This window comes from Maniola hyperantus, chromosome 1 (genome assembly GCF_902806685.2).
Source record: "Maniola hyperantus chromosome 1, iAphHyp1.2, whole genome shotgun sequence".
Taxonomy (NCBI): Eukaryota; Metazoa; Arthropoda; class Insecta; order Lepidoptera; family Nymphalidae; genus Maniola; species Maniola hyperantus.
Window position 1 is genome coordinate 15,687,014 of NC_048536.1, and position 18,028 is coordinate 15,705,041.

An 18,028-nucleotide genomic window follows, 5' to 3' on the forward strand; every position below is an offset into this window, starting at 1 on the left:
CGGGGCGCCGGCTCCGAATCTCGCTCGATGCCTTCATCGTCGGTGTCTGCCCGACCACCTTCCGATGTCTCCGACCCTTCCGACAGCGCGCATTCTTCATCGTCATCTAGAACAACTCCTGCTTACCTCTATAACATCCTTGAGCATGAACCTCCTGAGAGATCTCCGTCGTCGCGGCGCCAGCTCCGAGTCTCGCTCGATGCCTTCATCGTCGGTGTCTGCCCGACCACCTTCCGATGTCTCCGACCCTTCCGACAGCGCGCATTCTTCATCGTCATCTAGAACAACTCCTGCTTACCTCTATAACATCCTTGAGCATGAACCTCCTAAAAGATCTCCGTCGTCGCGGCACCAGCTCCGAGGCTCGCTCGATGCCTTCATCGTCGGTGTCTGCCCGACCACCTTCCGATGTCTCCGACCCTTCCGACAGCGCGCATTCTTCATCGTCATCTAGAACAACTCCTGCTTACCTCTATAACATCCTTGAGCATGAACCTCCTGAGAGATCTCCGTCGTCGCGGCGCCGGCTCCGAGTCTCGCTCGATGCCTTCATCGTCGGTGTCTGCCCGACCACCTTCCGATGTCTCCGACCCTTCCGACAGCGCGCATTCCTCATCGTCATCTAGAACAAGAAACGATACACGTGAATCCTTGTCCACACTTCGATAATGCCGAGTCGATGCACTAAATCTTTTCTTTTTATTGTTATTATAAAATTGGCCAACAATTACCTACCTAATTATACTTAATGGAAAGCAATGATGAGGTCTAGGTTGGTTGATCTAGAAGATGCATATACACTCTTAAAGGTATTCAAGTATACCTCAAGGGAAAACTTAAAGCGATAAGAAGTACAGGGAAGTATATCGAAAAATAACTAAGTTTTTGGCGGGGTTACGGTGAGGTATAAATCTCGAAGTAGAAAAATAACTAAGTTTTTGGCGGGGTTACGGTGAGGTATAAATCTCGAAGTAGAAAAATAACTAAGTTTTTGTGGGGTTACGGTGAGGTATAAATCTCGAAGTAGAAAAATAACTAAGTTTTTGGTGGGGTTACGGTGAGGTATAAATCTCGAAGTAGAAAAATAACTAAGTTTTTGGCGGGGTTACGGTGAGGTATAAATCTCGAAGTAGAAAAATAACTAAGTTTTTGGTGGGGTTACGGTGAGGTATAAATCTCGAAGTAGAAAAATAACTAAGTTTTTGGCGGGGTTACGGTGAGGTATAAATCTCGAAGTAGAAAAATAACTAAATTTTTGGCGGGGTTACGGTGAGGTATAAATCTCGAAGTTGAAAAATAATTAATTTACCTGATCTGTCTATTATTAACATACGTATTATTACATACATACGTAACATTTATATGTCCAACAATTTCTAATCTTCATGAAAACTGGCGCTTCGTTTAAACCATTTATAATGAAATTCCCAAAATAGACTGTTTTACTTAGAGCTTGGAAAATAATTTTCTTAAATAGCTGGACCTAAAAAATCCGTTGAGAAAATAGAACATTTCGAGTGACGGTGTTGTACTATACCTATACGATAAAATAATTAAGCAGTTTTAGAAGAGTGTTAAACAAAAAAATTCGAAGATTGCACACGATGATGATGATGATAACACGTAATAAAAGCAATGCCCGATTAAGATACTGTTACAGACTCTTGCAAATGGATTGAGCCATTCCAACTTAACGACATGAACTCACGCACACCCGCCTACTGACGAACCAAAACTCCTAGACACAGTCCGTAGTCAAAAACCGGTGAAATGCGAGTCGGACTCGCACACGAAGGGTTCCGTATCATACTACAAGAACTAACACTTTTAAATTTTTTAAAATCTTTAAAATTTGCCTGGCAGCCATTTAGAATTTTTTTTCATTTGTTGACTAGCTCATGCTCGCAAATTCATCCGCGCGGACTACACAAACAATCCGCTATTTCACCCCCTTAGGGGTTGAATTTTCAAAAATACTTTCTTAACGGATGCCTACGTCATAATAGCTATCTGCATGCCAAATTTCAGCCCGATCCGTCCAGTAGTTTGAGCTGTACGTTGATAGATCAGTCAATCAGTTAATCAGTCAGTCACCTTTTCCTTTTATATATTTAAAATATAAAGCGGCAGTAGAAATACAAACTCTGCGAAAATTTAAACTCTGCCCATTACGGTTCATGAGATACAACCCGCTGACACAATTATATCGGACGGACAGACAGTGGAGGCTTAGTAATATAGGTTCCCGTTGGCACCCTTCGGTTACGGAACCCTAAAGCAATCTCATCATAATTCGAGCTTTTATAGTAGGTACTGTCATTTGAACCGGAAACCTTGAATTAATGTGTTGTTCCGTCAAATCACCGTCACCGTTGCGTTCCGTATTCACCCATATACAGTTACAGTTAACCGTGTCGTTTAGACCAGTTACATCGCTAGTTTCATTCTAAACATTCAGATAATCCACACTAATATTATAAATGCGAAAGTGTGTCTGTCTGCCTGTATGACTGTCTGCTAGCTTTTCACAGCTCAACAGTTTAACCGATTTTGATGAAATTTGATACAGAGTTAACTTAGATCCCGAGGGAGGACATAGGCTACTTTTTTGCCGGAAAATTAAAGAGTTCCCACGGGATTTTAAGAACCTACATCCGCGCGGACGAGGTCGCGGGCATCAGCTAGTATTCTAAAAAAAAAATGAAATGAAATCCTAGACTGCATCATCACTTACCACCAGGTGAGATTGCACCTAAGGGCTAACTTGTTTATCAATAAAAATTAAAAATTAAAATGCAAGTAGGTACCTACCTATACTTTATTGAACACCAAATATAAATGGATAGATAACAACAGAGTCATAAAAACAGACTGAGACTATATGCCTGATAGTTATCCGATCAACATAATCATGTCAACCCGCTGCCGGCTCACTACTGCGAACGAGTCTCCTTTCAGAATGAGAAGGGTTTAGGCCGTAGTCTGCCACGCTGGTTCAGTCCGGATTGTTAATCGATAGAGATTTTGAATTGTATGAGAATCAGGCAGCCCTTTAGCTTTTCTATCGACCCCTAAAAATTGAAAAATTCAACGAATAAATTTCGAAAATAGAAGCAATCAAATAAACTATGGAAAAAGTTACGGTTTCATGCATCGATATAAATGACAAGATATGGTCAAGCGAACAAAATTTTTCACGGTTTAGGAACCAAATAAATCAGCGCCACCTCTTAGATACTAATGAACGACCCGTTTGAAATCCAGACGTCACGTCACTGAGGTTGCATTGGTGCATAAGCATCAATAAGTCGGTGCCATTTTGTTTGTTCATACGAAGTAATATATATCTAAGTCAATGGTTTCATGCCCCCCGGTACAAAACTTCTAGGGAAGTACGTAAACTAACCCATTTTTCGGCTCGATTCTCATACAATTTAAAAGTCGGCCCGACTATCGGCTGTTTGTCACAAGTATACGAGGGCGGTAAGAGCGTGATCGAAGTGTTGCGACACGCAATGAGATCAGATCACACGTGGCCGCCAAGGTCGTCAGCATTAGACATGCATTGTTTGCGGCCGTTGACAGCTGATCGAGAGCTTTGGATTGTTCAACAACTTTATTATGATTAATTCATTCACAATTTTGTTCGAAAGCTGCGCTTGCAAACAATAGGTAGGTAGTCTATTCAATACTTTATTTGACCTAGAGTCTTATCTATATCTATTTATATATATTACATTATCTTACAATGTTCTATATACATATCTATAAGTACAAAAGGAAAACAACAAAACCCAAAAATCAGAATAAAATAAATATTTAAGGGGGCCAAACGTGATTTTTTTATTCGTTTTTATAAATAGTAGAATAGTAGAATGGTACGGAACCCTTCGTGCGCGAGTCCGACTCGCACTTGGCCGATTTTTTTTGGAATAGGTATGTGGAATATGGAAAATGATAATACATAAAAGTTGCGAGTTGTTATGAGACGGAGCAAAATCGTAATGTATTATGAATTATGAACCCATTAGCAAAATCACTCAAACGATGCAACGCATTCATTAAAATCTGTATACCTACTTACATAAAAAGCAAAATTAAGGAATTTAAAAGAGGAAACATGCTTAACTTTTACAGTAAAAAAAGTAAAGTATACTGAGAAAAAATCTGATCAGTAACTTAGCAACTAAAAAGAAAAGAGCACCGAATTAAGCAAGCGAATTTTATTGCAAACAAAAATAGATTGGGCAATCGCATTCTATACAAAACAAAAACAAAACTAAGCAATCGCATTCCATCCTAAATATAATTAGGTCCCTGCACATACAGTTAACATAAACACAATGCGTAATTGTTAAACATTACTCGAACTAATAAATAAACATCAATCGGCGTGGCATTTAATTTCGTCACGATCCGCGATCCGCTGCGAATCGCCGCGTCATGCCCGGCGCCAAGCAGACAACCCCTCAATACTTAGGTGCCTACTATCTGACGATACATATCTTTTAGCTTGTGCAATGGATTAACGAATGTCATGACATGACCTATGCTTGGGGCCAGTAGTAGATTTTATGAGGAAACCGCTGTGTTACCTATTCGATTTGTTTGATCTATTTACTACTTAGTATATTCTTGCATTTCACGAAGGCCACTGACTCATGCTTGTGTTTAAGTCATATAAATATATATAAATATATATATATATATATATATATATATATTGGTATACGTAACGTAAGGTACCCTAAATGTGTGCGTAAATCGGAACTAACGTTGCCGTCAAGTGTCCTCTTTGTTCTTGTTTGAATAGTCTAAGCCTTTGTTCTACAACAGCGCCTCCCTGTCAATGTCATTCAAGTGCCAAGAGAGCCTTGTCGTACTGTAGTAGATTGTTTAGATAATGTCAAACATTTTTATTACCTACTCCAAAAAATTAATTACTTTTCTGCAAAAACAAATCTCTGATCTCACGTACTAAATCGTAAAGTATTAAAGTTTTAAATGAATGATAATGTTAATCTGCTTTGACATTTATATCTAGGTTATCAGTGTGACTCAGTAGTTCCCACAAAGCCTAGATAGTCAATATCCTTTGTCAAATAGTGCCCTTAAAGCTCAAATAATCTTACTCATGGCAAAGGTCCTAGATCGTTTCACTTTCTCGCGTCGTCGACTGGATAGGGTAATCTTATCACGAGAGTTATTGACTTGACGTCTAACTTATTATACGTTAAACTGGATCCAGATACGTAGAATTTCGATACGTGACTATTTTCTATTTTGCCTGCGGTAGGTAACGCAATAAAAAGTTTTGTATCATCATCAGGATTTTGAAATTTGATTGAAATTTTTCTTATTAAGTTGTTATAGTGGTAATAGAAATACACAATCTGTGAAAATTTCAACTCTCTGCCTAGTACCGTTCACGAAATACAGCCCGCTGACAGGCAGACGGATGGACGAACGGATAGTTTTTTATTGATACCCTTTGGAAACTTAAAAAAGTAAGAAAACAAAAATAACAACATATCTACCTAATTATGTACCAACGTTTAATCTAATGAGGTTTCGAGAATCTTCAAGTATGAAATTATGAATACAGCTTACAAGATGTTACGGTATAAGAAGTTATACCGAGAACAGCCAATACGCAATAACCAACATTATAACTGACAAAGCCGTATTTCTGTCGTATACTTCTGTTGTGGGACAGAATAAGTAGCAGTTAACACTTCACCGTTGTTAAATGTTAACAGTAGCACAGACTAAAGGTAAAAGATAGGCAGTTTTATTTATATTGTATTCTTGACGTTTTAACAAGAGCCGTTGCTGCTCCTGGCTTGATGTCAGAGAAGTTTTTCAATTTAATTTTAAATTTTTACATAAGTGATAAGACTAGCTTATGCTCGCGATTTCGTTCGCGTGGACTACACAAATTTGAAACCCCCATTTCACCCCCTTAGGGGTTAAATTTTCTATAATCCTTTCTTAGCGGTTGCCTGCGTCATATCTATAACTATCTGCAATCTGCATGCCAAATTTCAGCGATCTGTCCAGTAGATTCAGCTGTGCGTTGATAGATCAGTCAGTCAAACAATCCTTTTCCTTTTATATATTTAGATTTTTATTGTCTATTTTGCGAGTTTTAAAGGAAGATAACCATGCAGTTTCTGCCCATATTATTTTTTGTATTCAATAATACTAAACAACATTGCGTCTTCATTACCTGGTTATGTACCTCTATTAGCCAATAGAGAACAACTGTCAGCTAATTGGGAGTATTGCGGCCGTATTGTAGCTTTCAAACTTAGGGCTAAAGGTGCTGTAGTAACAAAGAATGCTTGCGCGACTAAAACTATTTAAAAGAGCTTTGTAATAATTTTCTTCTATAGGAAGTTTTGATTTCCATAACGACTTTCACACAATTGGCTTCACCTTTATGAGCAGGTCTGTTGACGTCGGTTTCATCTATATTTTCCTTTAGTCAGTGAATGTGAGTGATGTGACTTGTGGTGCCGTTTTCCCAGGGTGTTCGCAATAACGGAACGTCTTCATTTACGGTCTGTGTTATCTTCTATTATGTGCTTAACTGGCACATAATAGCTGTCGAGTCTAGTTTTATTCAAGGTTCCGTGCCTCAAAAGAAAAAAGGAACCCTTACAGTATCACTTTCTTATCTGTCAAGAAAACTTAGAGTACTTCGCGTTGACCAAGGCAGGTAGGTAGATTTTATAGCACAAGTAAAGGAAGAAATCCGAAAACCGTGAATTTGTGGTTCAGTTAAGGAAAAAGCGTCAAAAATGTTACCCACATTTGACTGTAGATAGGTTATGAAATGACTAGATATCTTTGATTTCGCAAGGATTTTACGTCACCCCTAGCCTGATATTTAAAAGAAGTCGATTCAGGATCGAAAACTTCCTCACTCTAGTTCACTATGCCTAAAGGATTTTACCTTTACGTAATTCACATTTCACGTACACGTATGAATCCAGCAGATAGAACAAGGTATGAGCATCACGTCGCGCTTCCAATTACCCTCCAGACGTGCCTTAAGGGCGTTCTAAACACCAAAGGATTAAACTGCAATATATCCCTAAAATTAAACTATCAGCATTAACTTTATGGGCATTTTAATTTAGCCTCAGATTTAATTATTATAATGCTGCTGAAGATTTCATTGTTTCAATCTTTTCAAACTTCTTGTAATGTCGCTTTTCTACACATTTTTCAGTAGGTAGTTAGCGAGGCGATAGAGATAATTTTAAAGTGAAAAGTCAAGTGCAGGTTGGACTTACACTCGAAGGGTTCCGTATCATCGTACAAAAAATAACATTTTATAACTTTCACGGTTTTCGGATTTTTTCCTTTACCTGTGCTACAACTTATCAGATATTGCTACCTGCCGATTTCATGATTCTAGGTCAAAAGAAAGTAGGTACCCTATAGGTTTTGCAACCATTGACGGGTCTTGACATACATAGTACAGACAACGAAGTGACCCTATAAAGGTTCCTTTTTTCTCTAGAGGTAGGTACGGAACTCTAAAAATGGAATAAACAACATTATAGGAAAAAAATAACTTCTTATTTTATCATTTTGATGTATTAATAGTCCATGATTCTCAATACAAACTAAGGTATAGAGCGACTTTTTCTTAAGTTACATAATATTCCAGTCCCAAATACGTTGAAGGCGTTCTTAACTCAAAAGAGAAGCTATTGAATACCGATATACCTAATATATCACTGGAATGAAAACATCAGCTCCAAAATATGCAGGCAATCAATCAACACCAAACAAAGAAGAGAGAAGCTTTACGCCCTGTCAAAACATATTCAGCTATTAATAATAATCTACAACATTGTGCTGGACAAAGCCCTTAAATGGGTGCTCCAGAGCGCCACTTTCACCGTAACCTTACGACCTAACCAATGACTGATATAAAGTATTGTAACATTGTCTATTATAAAAGCAGCATGCTTTCAAATTTCACTATTTCATCTAGTTGAACTCATTTGGATTACTTTTTTTTTTGGGAAACAATAATATTAGTCAACGTATGTAGATGATGTATTTTGTAACTCGATGGTTTTATCAATCAGCCTGATATAGAGCCTAGCTTAAAGTTTGAGACTTACCTTTGGTCCCTTGGAATGGAAAAAGACGATGTAAACTACATAATGATAAAGAAAGACAAAGAAAGTAAAATTTTGATTTCGGAATCTCCATTATGTATCCACAGGTCTATTCATTCTCGGTGGAAATCAATTTTGTTTTCTTAAACATTTGTTGAATATCTTACTTATATTACGTACCCTATCCTAGGCCTAAATTGATTAAAAAGGTCACTGCTCTAAAAGTGTACCTACTAAAGAAGCTAAAACATTACAACTAGGGCAAAGCCACAAGCAAAGCAACTTTACCCACGATCTAAAGTCTAAACACAAAAGTAGGTTACGAACAACACGGACCATACAGCGACCCTAATTGCTTGACAACTTCGGCACTAAATTTATATCAGACCCCACGATATACGAACAAGGGGTCAGAACATTGACGTTCGGTTAATACGACGTAAATTATTGCCATGATTTAAGAAGATGTATGAAATTCGGCAAAAGAATTAAGATTGTCGGTTCCAGATAATATATCATACTTATTGCCGTGTTATTTATTGATGCTGCATTTTAAATACGTTGCATCACTCTTCATTAAACAAAATATAATTATTGTACTTTTTGCAACATGTGAAGGTATATTTCAGTAGTTAGACTTCTGTTTGAGTCCGTATAAAATATGTTTTCTATATCAATCGACGAAAACGCATAGCAAAAAAATTCTATAAATAAGGAAAACATAAAAAAAGATAACCCAATGGAAAAAGGCACAAACGGAAATACGAATTTGCATCAATAGTACATTCAAATATTAGTAAAAGTGGAATTTGAATTTTAACAGGTGAATTACTCAAGCATAAGTACTGAGTACAAATTATCTCAGGAGCGAAAGTAGTTTAATACTCAAATGGATTTACGATGTTTACAATAAAGTTGTAAAGATAGAAAGTAAAACAACCTTTATTGATGGAGTAATAAAGTTAACTGGTGTAATTACTGTCGACTTTACAACACTGAATAAAGATTCCGAAACAAACACTACTGCTATAACTTCACAGGTTTAACGAACCAAAGACAATCTTGGCCTCCGACACTGTAAATGGCTTGTCTTGCAGGTCTTGCACGTCTTGGCTAGTTTAACCTATTTAGCTATATCTTGGAAAACTAAAAACGTATTTTCCAAATTTACTCCCCAATATGCCTTACTCACAATTAAATATGCTTAAAAGGTATTCAAGTTATACGTGAGATTCAAGAAACGTAGATCTAGAAGGGTTTCCAAACCTTATCCTTGCGTACAAGAAAAGAAGACACAATGCTTTGTAAATACTCACCGGCACGGAAACTTGGTCATCCAGTTTTTTTTGATATATATGACACTAGCTTATGCTCGCGACTTCGTCCGCGTGGACTACACAAATTTCAAACCCCTATTTTACTCCTTTAGGGTTTGAATTTTGAAAAATCCTTTCTTAGCGGATGCCTACGTCATAATAGCTATCTGCATGCCGAATTTCAGCGCGATCCGTCCAGTAGTTTGAGCTGTGCGTTGATAGATCAGTCAATCAGTCAGTCAGTCAGTCACCTTTTCCTATTATATATATGACATTAAATGTTTTGTAGACGATGGGATACCGAAGATGCTAAAATATTCCAAATATTTAGGGAAAATAAATCCATCCGGTTTTGCGATTCGATATTAGAAAGATAAATCTGAAACGAGGCAAGTTTCCGATATTCTCCCATGTTTTCTAGGCAGGAATAGGCTAGTTGACACTTTTTTAAAGTTGGTCTTAAATGGTTAATATTTGTCCTGTTAGATCAAAAAAATTAACACTATATTTTTTTGCGCCCTAAAAACCGTAAAACTTTAATTTAAAAATATATTTTTCTTAGACAGCTGAAAACACTGTCGGCCATGTTTGACCGATAGATTATCTGTGCTCTGACGTCATGCATTTGTAAACAACAGCATAACCTCCCAAAGTTTAATAAACATGACTTCTATACTAGTTTACATGAAAAATATAGTAAATATCGTTATTGTATCATCCGAGAATGTAAAAACGCATCGATAAAGACCACAGGAAAGTTGTGGATTAGAGTGCCCAGTGAAATAAATATACGTAACACGCGAAGACTTGCTTAAAGGGATCCTATATGACTAACGACTTCAACCCAAATTTATTTTTGCAAAGATCACTTTGTTGTAAGTCTTACTTAATAACTTATTCAATTTATAAAGAGAAAACGATATTTTTTTACGTTTACTATGAGTTTTTAGAAATATATAAAAACTAGCTTATGCTCGTGACTTCACCCGCGTGGACTTCATAAATTTCAAACCCCCATTAACCCACTCAGGGGTGGAATTTCAAAAAATCTTTTCCTAGTGGATACCTTCTCTTTACCTACAAAGAACAGTTTAGATGTTTAGGCTGTGCGTTGATATATAAGTTAGTCAGGACTTTAAATTTTATATATATATATATATATATATATATGGATACTACGTTAGTCCCCGCGTGACATAGGGATGACATTTCTTTGTTTACATATTTAATGACGTCACATCATGGCTGACAGCGTTTTCTGCGTTTCAAATAAAAATAAAAACTGTATTTTTTTAAATTGGATTTATATATCCATCCTGCGTTTTTAATAATTGTTATTGATATATTTCGTTTTCTTAAGCAAAATACTATAATAAATAATCATTTATTGGACGAAATTAGATATGAGTCAAGTAGCCTATTAGCTGGCTTGAATAGCAACATACTAATGGAATTCTTATTAAATAGAGAATTCTTATAAATGTGGGATCAGCGTATAAGCAAGATAAGCAAGACGATCATTCATAAAATATGACACTCAGTAGCTACATGTATTTTGCTAAAACAATAACACCTACGCGCACCAACAGGCGTCACTTTATTAGTCGAGAGGCGTGTGACGAAACACCAGTCACCGACATCCAGGACACTCATTTACATAAGCTTAGGTAATCAAATTAACCATTCAGCAACACTTGGGAACGATGCAGAATAATTAAACGCCATAACGGCGAAATTGATTTGAACTTTAACCCTATTGGACCACTACGTCAATTGCATCAACTTCCACCGGCATTGTGGAAAAATATAACTTTTATGTGTTTGTGATATAATAAGTTGAATAACTAATTTGAAATTTATTCCACCTTAGACAAATATGAATATAAATATATCAATATTAAGGTTTGTTCTTTCTTCGCGAATTTTATGCTAAATTAATTAATGCTCGTAGACTTCACAAAAATTAAAATATCATATCCGAACAAATGCTGATTGAGAAATCTCAAATGATGACATCGGGGTACTGTTCCAGCTAAAGTCATATTGTGGAGCAATATTTTCCAATAATTTAAAATTATTTCTCATTCCATTCTAAATATTATTAAATTTATCAAATAATGAAAAGAAGAAAAAAGCTTTTAAACATCTAAGTATTACAGGAAAATATTGCTATAAACTATGTGCTACACTATCACAAAGTTACGTATTTCTCGAAACGCATAAAAGCTATTTACATGAGACCGCGGGTTCCGAGAGACGTGGTCGCGTAAACAGAATTTAACGGACCGTGCAAAATGTACCGCGAAATCACCAAAACATCAACTCGTTAAGATAAAATGCTCAAACATTCAACAGCAAAGTAAGCCGACCGTTTCTGATACTACAATATCTTGTATCTGAGCATCATAGCTGTATTTCTAAGAACACAGGAAAAGTAGTAATTTGACCTTTAAACACAGCTGTACACTACTCGTATCTTAAGAAAATTGCAAACAAAGTAATGGCATTACTCAAAATTCCATTACCAATAATTTGACCTCCCGACAGAGTAGTATAGTTTCTTAAGAAAACGGCAAACAATGTTGCACTGCAAACTGCAGATGCCTTCTCTGAAATATAGACATACTTAAAATAATATGCTCTATTCGAATGAGGTCATTAAAGATAAGAGTAATAAAGCTCTAGAAATATACTTGACCTCAATTTAACTTTTTTATCGATCGCAGGATTTATGTTTGACTAGTTTACCCTCCACAGTTTTGCTCGGTTTAGCCAATTTCAAAAAATTCCGATTTCAAAAGAGCAACTGTCGAGTTTATTGCAGGTTTTCTCGGTAGGAAAGGTACTTGGAATAAAATTCTATTTATAATTGATGCAAAAGCCTTGTTTGTCTCAGACCCATAATTAAATCTGTGTGTTGATATATCAATTACAGTACGCAGCAGAAAATAATTCACATCGACCTTTAGAATTACATGTCAACATTGAAGAGCGTTGTCTCTGTCACTACACATACCTATATGACGTTTTGTCGGTCTCAACGACAGAGACAATGCTCTACAAATCCACTATCTCCTTCTAAAGGTCGATGTACATTATTTTCTGCCACGTACTGTACTTATTTTCTACATAAATAGATTTAAACTACAATCTCTCCCTCAGTGGCATTGATGAAGATGATGCAGTTTAATACATCAATTTTACCTAACGTCTTAAATTGGAATTTGCATTACCAGTAACTTGCATCAGATTACTTGTCTGTTCGCTTGAGCTTAATTTATATAATTTCCCAAACCAATCTGACCCGTACTGCAACATGTCTATGTAGACAGAAGAGCCATAAAACTATATATTCCGGTTTCATAACGATTCATTTATGCGTGCTTTTCTTTAGGTTACGGTGTAGCCGTGTCATTGTAGCTAATTCCCATACATTAACGGTAGATTCTTAAGATCGGGTGAATTGTTTTTGATGTCATTCTACATTTTGGAGTCGAATTTATTCTTATAAGTTTGTTAAAGATTTCTGAATTTATATTTTCGTTTTCCAATTTTAGTCTAGCTTTTAGTCTATCTTGCTCAGTGGCCTTAATACTGGTTTGTCATGGTTTAGATCTCGGTTTTGCTATTAATCTGCAGGAAGCGTTACTTTGAGGTTATAGAATCAAAACTACGTACGTAAAACGTGACTATACTGAATAGATATTGCGTTGGCTTCTTTAAAGTTCTCGACTGTAAATATGATGGCTTTTAAAATAATCTATTTTAAAATTAACCTATAAAATTTTACATTTTCAGACTGGCATAGCCGAAGGCATTGGCCAGTTTTTATTTAAAATCCATGGTCAATGGTACAAAAGTCGTGGGAATCACGAAGATGGCTAGATCTGCATATAAAAGCGTAGATAAAAACATCAAGTGAACTTTCTTCTTCTATTTGTTCGCAGTGACCTTGCGCATTGTTGGATTGTGGTTATTTTTGTTCTTTTGTACTATTTTTTGCTATTTCTATATTTTTATTATATTATCTATGGAAAAATAAAAATTCACCAAGATTAAATTGATGTTGAAATTCGTAATAGAAATACGCTACTTGCTTCTATTATTTACTCGCAAATAAAAAGTCGCAGATAAACTCCGTTTAACATAGTCTAGGTAACTAGCTACATAATATAAAAACTGAGTGAACATCAATAATCAAAAAAAAACTACCTAATAAAACTAGCAAAATATTTTGTTTGCAATAATCATGGAATACAGTTAGTGTAACTGGTTGAAGAAGAAAAAAGTTACAAGCGTCCCCTATCTTAGAAACCGATCCATCATTCTCAAACACCTGATTGATAATGTCAATGTTCGCATTGTATGCTAAAAATAGCATCGAGCATACAATGGGTGAGCACACGACGAGATCGATTGTGCGACTTGTTGTGATCACCTGTCCGCGACCGATTGACCTGCATTAACATACACCACGCACTATCATCAATGTCCACGTCGCAAGTGAATGGGAAAGTTTATTTTAATAAGAACAAACTTTTCGAACAAGACTTGGATAAACAATCGTCGATCGCTATGTTTTGTAATGTTTAATTTAGGATTTTGGGTTACACTTCAGACGTGTTTATGGAACTGGTAATCGAATATTGCAGAACTAATTGATTGGTATTAAAAAAGCGAGCAATGCAAAATTGTGCACTTTTCGGTGTCAGTTATTATAATTAATTCCATGTTAAGAAGACATGGTTCCAACGCAATAGCAATTTGCGGGACTTATATCGTGCCGAAAGCTTTAGAAGATTTCGTGGGTAATATCCATGGAAATGAAGCGAGAAAATTTTGAACACGATTATAAATTCGAATCAATGCATACAAAAATGGCACAGAGGAAAAGCAGTTGAAAGATGACAACTCAATTTAGATTGAACGAGCCCGTGAGAGTTAGAAAGGGTGGTGAAATGCAGGCGGAACGGATTGTGTCGTTTCATTGTGAACAGCACAGTGGGAGGTGCTCGAACCGGTGTTGGGGCAGAGGTCGCTGATAAACGACAAGACCTAAAATGTCATATAGGCGAGTCTATAGAGGACATTCGCAACCATTATATCTCTGACAGGCGACAAGTGTTTAGAGAAAGCGAAAATTAACAACCTTATAAGGAATAAGGTTAAACATCGAAGAAAACTATTGCACTTAGCATTACATAAATAATGTACACCTCGACGATAAGCTTCGCGCCTCATTGATATTTACGATTCACCGCCTTATTCATGGTCAGCAAAAATTTCGTTAGCAAATAATATAAGCCTTCACTCCTGGAAAAAAATCACCAGAAGATTAGGAAATCCCAATGAGATGCCACCAGAATGGCCTCCCCTCTTGAATAAGATAAATACATAGGAGGTCTAACAAATTGAACGTCAACGATTAGTTCAAAATATACACTTTTGCATACACAATACCAATGCCCAGAGAGCCCGTAGAAAATTTTGAAAACGTGCTTGTCAATGGCTGAAAGTTTGTAAGACCCGAAAATCAAGGATAGATTTAAAGAGGCAGGTCAAGAAGGTTGGTTTCAAAGATTACGGATCAAACAAGTACCTAATTTTAAAAAAATACTGCGGTTTGCAGCAGCTTGCATCATCAGGTCTAGTGTTTATTAAAAAATGAAAATTATAGGTGTTATTTGGGATGATATTCGGAAGGATACTGACGATATCCCATACATCAAAATCTGTTCAGGCATTTAGAAATTATGGCGGAATAACGAGTATCACACAGGAACTCTAAAAACACTACAGTCCTTTTTTTGGGCATTCGTGTGAAAAGAGGGCAGCTACACAGACAAGAACGGTCTTGTTAACGATGACGGCACTACATACAACTTATCTTGTTGATCAAGTAGTTACTAGGCATGTATAAGTTAGTAAGAGATTGAAATCGGAACAAAAACCACCGGAAACAAGAAGTACAAGAACTAATGGAACTAACACAGTTCGCAAAACTCGGGAATGCGACGAGTGTATGTAAATGGTGGAATTTTCACGCCATTGTATTTGCATGAGATTTATAGCGTACTGATCTAGTTACCGCTTCGTCAGCCGCTATATGTATTAAACTATTAAAGCCCGATCACATTGCTTTAGTTGCTGAAATCTGTCTAGGGCTACACTAGAATGGATGTAGACGGACTGCATTATTGCAGTCAGTATTAAGTTGCAAACAATATAGATTGTTCTCGAAAACACTGTTTTAGGCGTCTGGATAGCGTTTACAATTCCAATTTCGGTGGGTAGAGTGCGCTGGATCAGAAAGTAGAGTGTGAAGTCAGTTACTGTACCTACTGGGTTTATTTCACTGAAATGATAAAAGAATAGAGAGAAAAAAGAAGATAGAGAAATAGAAGATCAGCACGAACAAATGCTGTACTGTTCCTTGCTAATTTGAAAGGTACGGAACTGTTGGAAATTAACTGAAGGAGAAGTGGAGGTTATTTTAGACCGTGCGAGTCGGACACTAGGTACCTGGCTAAAAAATTAAAACACATCATTTTATTTCAGTAGCAGATAGCAGTACAGTACTGGATTATACAGCTGGACGTGTTACTAGAATAATGTGAACTAGCTATCCTAACATTACGTTTCCCATCCAATTATTGTTACAATAGATGCCGCCTATCGTAATGATTATCTTTACGGTATGAGTGTCTAGGTGGAATCATTTTCCTAGCATCACTTATTAACCGGTATTGCGTGAAGTTATCCAATATTTTTCATATGAAAACTTCCTTTCTTAGTTCCTTCCTAGTTGCTATTGCATCATTCATAGGTACTTAGAAAATAGGACGTCATTGTTTGAATAAATACTGGCATGCTGTAGCTAACTAGCTCTATAGACTTCTACTAACTTGACTTTATTGCTTTATTTCTAGTTTTTGCCTAGTAGGGAACAATACCCAACAGTTATAATTTAGCAAGAAGAATTTTTATTCAAATAAAATAATTAAAATATAAAAATAAAATAATTAATTTTTCCTAATTTACAAAGTGCCTTTGAATAGTCAAATGAATCTGCCACTGAATCGAAATACCCTTCCAAATAAGAAGCACCAGCAAGAAACTTGACGAAACTTGTAAGCACTTTTTCATCAAGGATCTTTCAGTCGATAATAAATGATCCGAAGCTGTTGTTTATTGTTGGAGCTTCTCCTGCTGAACATGACATCTGCATTAACGTAGCTTCCAAACAAACAACGAAACAGTAACGGACGCTATAACAGTTTTCATATTCAAATCAGAATTTTACTACCAGAATCAGATTGATCGATCATTGTAGCGTGTTCAAATAAATTTCTAACTGAACTTGACTTTCATAACAATATCCATTGATAGACAGCTCAATGCTCGAGCCATGACCACTGAGTTAATTTCACGTCCGACGCCTAACGGGAAATTTTAAAGGTTAGGTACGCTAAGAGTAAAATCTCAAACTTTAGGATTTTTGTTCCAAAACTTTTTACCCGGTCGCGTCTCTGGACCGACTAGATATTTTTGACTATCTCAACATTTAGTCCAAATTGAAAATGATATCTCATTCGTTACGTTAAGGTTAGCACTAAATTTTGATCATCAATTAAAAGCAAAGTGAAAAAGCAAGTTTATAATTCATAGGTAAAACCTCACAACCTTGAATGGGAAGCTGGAAGAAATCTCTGGTTAGAGATAAGCATTTCCAATGTACCTTCATTTATTAATACTTTGTCTTAATAAATTAATTCATCATTACCTTCATCGAAATAACAGCATGAGAGAAATAAATCGAAGATATACAAACAAAAATGGCCGTTCACCATGATGATATTTATAATATCATGTCCTATCGTAATGTATATGTCTAATCGTAATAAATCGTAAAACTAATCAACGTTATGACTTTTAAGTCAATCACTGAAAATTAGTTTCGCAAAAGGAATTTGTTAATTAGCAACCAAATACGGAATGTGATTCAAACAAAAATAAAGGTTAGAAGACCGCGAGAGGCTAACAAATTGGAATACACAACATGTTGAAAAGATTTATTTTTGGTCATTAGGACTGCTATGTGAGAGCATGATTTTACAAATTCAATTTTCGATCATAAGTCTGAGTAGGTATAGATCTCTAAAAATGTCTAAAGAACCCCACTAAGAAAGAATTTTTTTTGATAAATCAAAAATTGCTGAAACTGAGGTGCTAACATAAAACTAAAGTAAGATACAGTGCCCAGCAATCAACTTGAATATTGACGCGATCGGCTGGCGAATGGCGGGTGCACGCGATTGGTTGATTAGTCGGCGCAGATGCACGCCATTGGTTGATGAGTCGAGCCCTGCTTCTTGGATTCGCTTTACTCCAATTAAATTTCTGGTTCAAGTTGTTTGCCGGGCAATATACAAGTTCAGATACAAAGATCCAAGCGCGCACCGATCTGAAAAAATGCACAATAAACTCAATCTCATGCACAGCATGAAGTACAAACACTAAAAAGAAAATAAAAAGGGGAAAGTTCATTGGAATGCAAAATTTCTCTGTAGG

General features: G+C 36.2%; 1 protein-coding gene across 5 annotated transcripts in view; it reads right to left on the bottom strand.

Moving 5' to 3' along the window:
• The window catches only part of spir (spire type actin nucleation factor), a 216,556-nt gene that overhangs the window by 66,396 nt on the left and 132,132 nt on the right, over window positions 1-18,028 (bottom strand). For all 5 annotated transcript variants that reach the window (XM_069499919.1, XM_069499912.1, XM_069499916.1 and 2 more), the window contains exon 4: window positions 471-622. In XM_069499919.1, coding sequence (XP_069356020.1) covers window positions 471-622 — 152 coding nt within the window. The remainder of the gene's footprint in view (window positions 1-470; window positions 623-18,028) is intronic.